Source organism: Tupaia chinensis, unplaced genomic scaffold, assembly GCF_000334495.1.
Source record: "Tupaia chinensis unplaced genomic scaffold, TupChi_1.0 Scaffold144624_1, whole genome shotgun sequence".
NCBI classification, from domain to species: domain Eukaryota; kingdom Metazoa; phylum Chordata; class Mammalia; order Scandentia; family Tupaiidae; genus Tupaia; species Tupaia belangeri.
In genome coordinates, this window is record NW_006204485.1 from 1,783,544 (window position 1) to 1,791,463 (window position 7,920).

Genomic DNA, 7,920 nt, shown 5'->3' on the forward strand with positions numbered 1-7,920 from the left:
TAAATCAGCTCTCAGGACCAGCAGGTGGCATGGTGGTTGGGGCACTGGACACTCCCACACGGCCAACCAGGGTGCAAGTCCTGAATCTGGTGGCTTGCTTTCTCACTTCCTCTCTCTCTCACTCTCAGCCTCTGTCTCTCTCTGGTCAAATTAAAAAAAAAAAGAATGAGTAAATAAAAGTAATTATTTAAAAAAAAAGAAATAAGAAATGTTGACATGTCACTTACTGAAAACTCTGTTTTACAGTGACACATTAAACATGTATACATCAAATACCAAGATCTACTAAATTTCCCTTTTCCATTTTTTAAAAAATTTACTGTAGAGGGGGTGCATTTGCCAGAGATAGATGGAAAGGGGGAAATGGCCATGCCACAATCCCTTCTCCTCCATTTCTCGCCTTGGGATTTTGAGCATACATGCACATGTGCCCAATATGTTTCTCAAGCCAACAGGTCTGAGACTCAGACTGTGAAGTCGTCCATGTGGGATCCAGCTGCCTCAACCGCCATGCCACCAGCTGGCCCAAGATCTCTAAATTTCAGTATTAGTTAAAAGATTATACCAACAGCTAGGGGGTTTTATATTATTTTTAATCTGTCAGAGGGTACATGGGCTCATTGGAAAGAGACAGAAAAAAGAAAAGTGGGAAAGCATCCCCCAAGAGGGCTGGTCATCCTGCAATCCCTTGTTCTCCATTTCTCCTTCCTTTTAAGATTTTGGGCATGCACACACATGCACATGATGTGTCTTTCACGTTGCCAGGTCCAGGCTTGAAATGTGCTGTCAGCCATGGGGGAATGCAGCTGCCCTAACCACCATACCACAGTCTGGCCCCTCAACAGGTATTTTAATACAACAGACAAGGTTTCAACCATTAGTTTAGTTTAGTGTGAGAAATAAAAACATACAAAAGTAATTAAAATACACACAGTAAGTATATTATGAGATAAGGTAGAGATAAAAACTTTTAGCTAGAGAGCAGAGTTCTCAATAAATAAGGAAGATTATTCAGGAAAGTAATAGAAGTTTGACTTACAATTGAATATAATCAATGGATAAACAATTTTATGTAGCAATATACCTTTAAATAAAGCACAGGTTATTGGAAATTGTTTTGTTTTGTTTTTAGTGTGTGCTTGTCAGAAAGAGAAAGTGAGAAAGCACTTCCCAGAGGGGATGGCCATGCCATAATGCCTTCCTCTTACAGTCTCCTAGAGATTTTGGGCAAGTGTGCAGAAGTACCCAGTGTGATTTTTATTTTCTGGAGAGGTTTTTGTTGTTGTTGTTTGTCTGTTTGTTTTGCTATAGGGCACATGTGCTCTCCAGAAAGACAGAAAGCAAGAAATCACCCCCTAGGGGGGATGGCCACGCCGCAATCCCTTCTCCTCCATTCTCCTCTCGGGATCTTGGGCACACACACACACACGCCCGGCTTAAGTTTAAGCCACTGGGTCTGGGACTTGAACCGCAGTTGACTAGATGAGAGTCCAGTGATGTAGCCATTACATCATCTGCTAGTCTCACCAGTGTGATTTTTCAAGCCACTGGGCCTGGGACTGGAACTGCACAGGTGGCCATGTGGGATCCAGTGCCTTAACCTCTGCACCACCTGCTGACCCCTAATGGCAAATTTTAACACTTTACAAATGAAATTGTAGCATTAAAGCAACTTCATTTTAAAGAGACCTACATGAAACTATGCCAAATGCTAAAACAAGAGATTTCTAAAAAGTATTGCCAGAATTTAAAGAAGTGAAAGATAAACAGATATTAAAATACACTTAAAAAAAAAGTCTGCTGGGAAAAGTCCTAAAGTTATTAACATTTAAAATAAGAGCTGGATGAATAAAAATAATAATCCATACAATAGGAACCCCATAAGCAAAAACACAAAATTAAGAAATACTGAAAGAGCTAAGAGAAACGAGTCATCCATTCTGGACATGCATATGTTACACCTATTTTATGACAAGTATTGGAAATAACCAATGAAGACAATACAGTCCCTGCCCTTTAAACGTCACAGAATAGTGTGGTGAGCCGATTACCAAAAGCAGTCACCATGTGCTAAGACTGGGTTTGGCAGCTATGGAAATACAAAAAGCACCTAAGCAGATTCTGTGAGAGCAGGAAGGCTTTTTGAAGAATGTGACATATAAACTGAGACATGAAATGATTAGGAATTAACTATAGCAGAAAATGGGGCAGATGGGAGAGGAGAGGAGGAGGAGGTTGGAGGGGAAACAGAGAATGGGAGGAAAAGGCAAAACAGCATCTAGAGATTAGAGCATGTGCAAAGATCAGACAACAGACACATCACCAATAGGGGGATGGCAAGTACACCTGGGGCATAATTTTACAGGGGTAGGCAGCAAGAGCTGAGGTTGAAAAAATAAACAGAGACCAGACATGGTTTGGTTTAACCTGTAAATCAGGTTAAAGAATGGGTACTTCAGCCTAAAGATGTCCCCTTGACTATAATAAGTTTTTTTAACAAGAAAAGTTTAGCGTAGTGAGGGGCCCAGATTATTTTGAGAAAAGGTTGTAAAACTTAATTTTCTACAGATACTAAGTAACTAATAAAAAATGAATAAAGGGGACTAAGAGTAAGAAAATAAAGGAGACAAGAGGGAATGACAAGAACTGGAAAGCCAAAGCCCCAGCTAAACAGAATAAGTTAATGTGGCTCAATGGTGCCATACATCCCTGTTTTCCAAAAGAAAAGGGAAATTTAAACTTTCAAGAGAAATCGATTTTTAATAATGGCGATTGGATTTCTTCAAAACATGGTACAGGCCAACATTTAGGGGACCAAATAAAACATGACCATGAGCCAAAGTGGTGGGGTCAGTCATGTATCAGTCTCTACCACAGAAACTCAAAGGCAAAGCTAAGGATCTAACTTGGACTGGAACACAATGGAGATGTAAACAGGGATGGAGGGCTACTGAAGATCCAGAGAAGGATGATAAGTAACCACCACTTGAGAAGGCAGTGTCTGTCCTGCTCACTTCTGAGAATGCACCTGACACTTAGATGGTCTCATAAAATAGTCAGTGATGAAGCTAAAAATTGGAATTTTTAAAAAATTAGTGCAATGGCAATAGATAGGACAAACTGGAGAACAGAAAATGTAAGCAGGGGGAACCAGCAGTTAGCGTAATGGCTATGTTGCTGGACTCCCACGTAGTCGACCGCGGTTCGCGTCCCCGACCCGGTGGCTTAGAACTCAACGCAGGGTGCGGGTGCGTGCGTGCCCAAGTTCCCGAGAGGAGAATGGAGAAGAAGGGATTACGGTGTGACCATCCCCCTGGGGGGTGATTTCTCGCTTTCTTGTCTCTATGTCTCTCTCTGTCTGTCTGGCGAGCAAACGCGCCCTATAGCAAAAACCTCTCCAAAAAAAAAAAAGTAAAAAAATTAAAAAAAAAAAAAACAAAGAAAGAAAGAAAACGTAAGCAGGAAAACGAATCCAGTGTTCCTTGGCACTAACCCAAGCTTGCTCTTGTATTCATTTTTAGTTTTGTTCACATGCCTAGTGTTCTTTCTTTGGCTATATGACTGCCTCAAAAATTTGGCCAACACACCAGTCACTACAATTAGCAGCTATCAGTTTTCACCTGGCTAGGGGCAATGAAAATAAACAGGATGAGTGCTGAGAGCAGATGGGAGAACAGGAATATTCTTTGCTCCATTTCAACTCCAAGCCAGGAACTCTACTGCTAATTCCATACCCTACTTTAAGGCTGCCTACTGTTGTTAAAACTGCTACCTTATCAGGGATACATAACAGTCAAGTATTTCACTACCCAATGTAGTAACAGGTATGTCTGAATAGTAGGGTTGGAAAGAATGGGGTTTGAGATTGTGCTAGAATGAGGTAGTCTAACAAAGAGGTAGGTTAAGCACTGGAAACTAAGAACAGGTGTGAGAACTGAACAATAATCAAAATAAGAAAACATGTAGCCCAGAAAACCTCAGCATTTGAACATTTATATATTAAGGGTTCAATTAATCTCATCTTACAAGAGAATCTCATCTGGTACTATTTGAAATAAATTATCGAAAATTTTTCTACTGGCACTGAGACACATAGATAACCAACAGAGGTTATAAATTCATTTACTGAGAATAATCTTAAATGTCCCTCCATCTAGCAAAGGTGAAACGAACAGGCTGCTAAAGCATTAACTCGTATGTGCTGTACCTTTAGGTATGGCTCTACTTTGCAATATGTTTGCTCTCAAATAGTAAATCAACTAAGGGAAAATAGGGTGATTTGAAAACCTCTAAGCACTTACTACCCAGGGAAAGGACATCCAGTCCCAATAAAGTGAGATACTGGACCTCATCTTATAAAAAAGAACTCACTCATCATGTAAGGAATCCTTCTGATTGAGAGCAATGACTTTAAAGCAAGAAAAGAAATGTTCCTTACTTTTCCTTAGTGAGAATACAATAATATATGATTATATGATTCAACCTACTCTAGTCCAGCTAGAAGATCTGGCTGATATTCTCATAAAAAACTAGAGCTGATATTGTGATTAAAAGCTTACAGGAAGGCTGGCTCCATGGTTCACCAGTAATGCATGGCTCAAGAGAAGCGAGATCTCACAAGGCAACCACAGCTCGAAATCCCAGCCCAGTCAGCCTGAAAATACAGGGCAAACACACAAGTGTCCCAGATCTGTAGGGCTGGAGGACTTGAAGAAAGAGCTAGCGTGCGACCAGACTCTGTGGCGGGCATGCATCTTTCTGTCTCCCTTAGCACCCCCATACATTTGCACGTGTGTCTATAGTGAATAAAAAGAACAGTAAATAAATTAAAAGCTTACAAGAAGGAAACTTCACACTTTACCTAAAGAAATTAAGTTAAATGAGATATCAGGGAATGTACCAAAAAACAAAACAAAACAAAACAAAACAAAACAAAACAAAAAAACCCAGACTTTTAAAATGTGCTCTCAAATTTAAGAATAGTTAAAATACACTTGTACCTATAATGAGAAGAAACAGAAGGAGAATTACATATAACAAAATGTTTTTCCATGTGCTCTAAGTCTGTGCTATGCAATACAGAAACCATTTGTGGATATTAAATACCTAAAATGTGGCTAGTCCAAGTTAAGATGTGCTATAAGTATAAAATACACCCCAGATTTCAAACAATTAGTATAAAGAACAGATTATGAAATAACTCACTGATAACTGAAAAGATAATATTTTAGGTATACTGGCTTACATAAAATACAGTATTTAAAGTAATTTCACCTGTCATATTTTAGTTTTTTTAATTTGGCCACAAGGAACTTTTCTAAGAATTATTTTATTTAACTTTATTCATTTATTTTAATTTGACGAGAGAGACAGAAAGTGAGAAAGTGAGTCACCAGGTGCAGGACTCGAACCCTAGTCAGTCATGTGGGAGTCCAGCACCCTTAACCGCCATGCCACCTGCCAGCCCCTGGCCACAAGAAATTTTAAAATGACATAAATGGCTCCCTTTTGTGGCTTGTATTTTATTTCCACTGGACAGCGCTTTGCTAAATTAGTCATGTTTAATATGATGCCTTAAAATCACATGACTGTCTTAACATTTTCATTGATTTTAATACTGTTTGTTCCTTTAGTATTAAGTTCATCTGGGTACATACTGAATAAGATGATCTGAAGATGAAAAACACTGACAGCTTACCAGACTGTCCAAAAAAAGAGAATGACCCAAATCTCTGGGCAGAGGCTTGAGCCAGCAGGATTGCTCCAGCAAACGGTAACATGTTCTCTTCATGTTAACTTGGACAAAAGGTTTAGACAGTAAGAAAAAAGCACTCTGTACACATGAACAGGATACACTGGATCACTGAATTAAATCCATCCAGCATAATATTTGTTTTAGAATCTTCTCAATTGCAAGCCAAATGTTAAACTTGAAACATTATTCACAATGTTTGATTCAAGTCTACCCCTTTTCTCAGCAGTTTTTGTGTATTTAAATTCACCCTTTGGGAGGTTCTCACATACACTGACTCCAATTTAACACCAAAGAAAACACTCCTCTCTCAATAAGGTAAAATGAAATTAAAGCATTACTTTTTATGAGATGTCATGACAGATTTTGAAAGGTATTGGAATTCACATTTATAAACAAAAATACCATCTGGTAATAGTCCATGACCCATCCAAAGACTTGAAGAGAATGTAGTTTTAGGAAACAAAGACTTTCACAAATAAAATACAGAACATAAACAGTTTTACATAATACCACCGACTCAAAACTGAGAATACGGTAACACTGACTAAGAAAGGCAACTGCACGGTCCAAACATTTTAGGAGTACTAGGGTTTTTGTTTGTTTGTTTTATTTTGTTTTAAAGTACTGGATTCAGTAAAATGAAATAAAATGTATTCTTGAGATCCAAAACATCCTTCAGATTAAAATATTACACAAGACAAGAGTTCTCTGGCACAAAATAAATCAAGGTTTCAATTAATGTTCTCAGTCAAATTACCTTAGTCTCTAACAAACAATGGAAGAAATGAAACCAGTGAAGGTAATCCACATATTGGGTTGCCTGCAAACTCATGACACACTTTTGAACAGAAAAATACGTCATGCTTTTACGAAGACCTAATAGTTTAAAGGAGAACTTTGAGTTAAGGTGCCAGTTAATTCCAGAGTGAAGTAGGAAAGTACATCAGGTATTACTTGAACATCTGGGAGTCGAAGCACAAGGCATTATACTAAATTTTAAAAATACAATAGTAAGCAAGACACAATCTCTGGCTATTACAGAGTTTACTCTCTAGTAGTTTTATTTAAAAACAAAAACAAAAACAAAAACAAAAAAGGTTAGATTTCTAGGGCCGGCAGGTGGCATGGTGGTTAAGGAACTGAACTCCCACATGGTCAACCGTGGTTCGAATCCTGGACCTGATGACTTGTTTTCTCACTTTCCCTTTCTCTCTCTCTCTCTAGTCAAATTAAAAATAATAATAAATAAAATAATTTATTAAAAAAAAGAAAGACTTCCATCAATATTTCATTGCCTGTTTCCCATGCCTGAAACCAAAACACCTCCCCATGCTGCTATCTGTATTAAAAAAAAAAAAAAAAAAGGGATAGGGATGGGAAAGCAGGGGAAAAGTGAAGAGATTTGCACCTAACAACTGAACTGTAATTATTTTATTTATTTCTTCTTGTAAAACTATAAACTTAAAAAGAGAGTCTGAAACCTATTCAGTTGCCTAGCCCTGGCACCTGAAACTTATCTGATGCTATCTCAGAACGAGGATAATCTATAGCCACATGCCAACGCCATTGCTTTTTCTACTTGAGCATCCCTAACGCAAAATTCTGAAATATGAAATGCTCCAAAAATCTGAAACTCTTTGACCCCATGTGATAGGTGTTAGTCAGAACACCACAAAACAAAACCATTGCATAAAATTATCTTCTGATTATGTTAAAAAAAAAAAACGGTGTATAAGTAAATGAATTCTGTATTTAGATTTGGGTCCTATTCTAAAGATATCTCATTATGTGAATACTAATATTCTAAGTTCTAAAAAATCAAAAATCCAAAACACTCCCATCCCAAGACTTTCAGGAAAGGAATACTCAACCCAAATTAACCAACTCAAGAATAAATAAAGATTAAAATAATAAAGGTCAATCCTTTCAGTATTTCTTTTCTAAAAATAAGTAGGTACCTATATTTCATGCAGGTATTTTATTTTTTATTTTATTTTATTTTTTGAGAGACTTTTACTATAGGGTATGTGTGCTCACCAGAGAGACAGAGGCAGAGAGACAGAAAGAGAGAAATCACCCCCCAGGGGTGTGACCACACCACAACCCCTTCTCACGAGTCACCTCTCGGAATTTGGGGCACACATGCACACACACTCCCAGCGTGA

At 38.0% G+C, this 7,920-nt stretch overlaps 1 protein-coding gene across 1 annotated transcript in view; it reads right to left on the bottom strand.

The window, feature by feature from the left end:
- Positions 1–4,655, bottom strand: part of YAF2 (YY1 associated factor 2) — a 41,599-nt gene extending 36,944 nt beyond the window's left edge. The window contains exon 1 of the mRNA XM_014583720.2: positions 4,560–4,655. Coding sequence (XP_014439206.1) covers positions 4,560–4,576 — 17 coding nt within the window. The 5' untranslated portion in view covers positions 4,577–4,655. The remainder of the gene's footprint in view (positions 1–4,559) is intronic.
- Between the last annotated feature and the right edge of the window lie 3,265 nt (positions 4,656–7,920).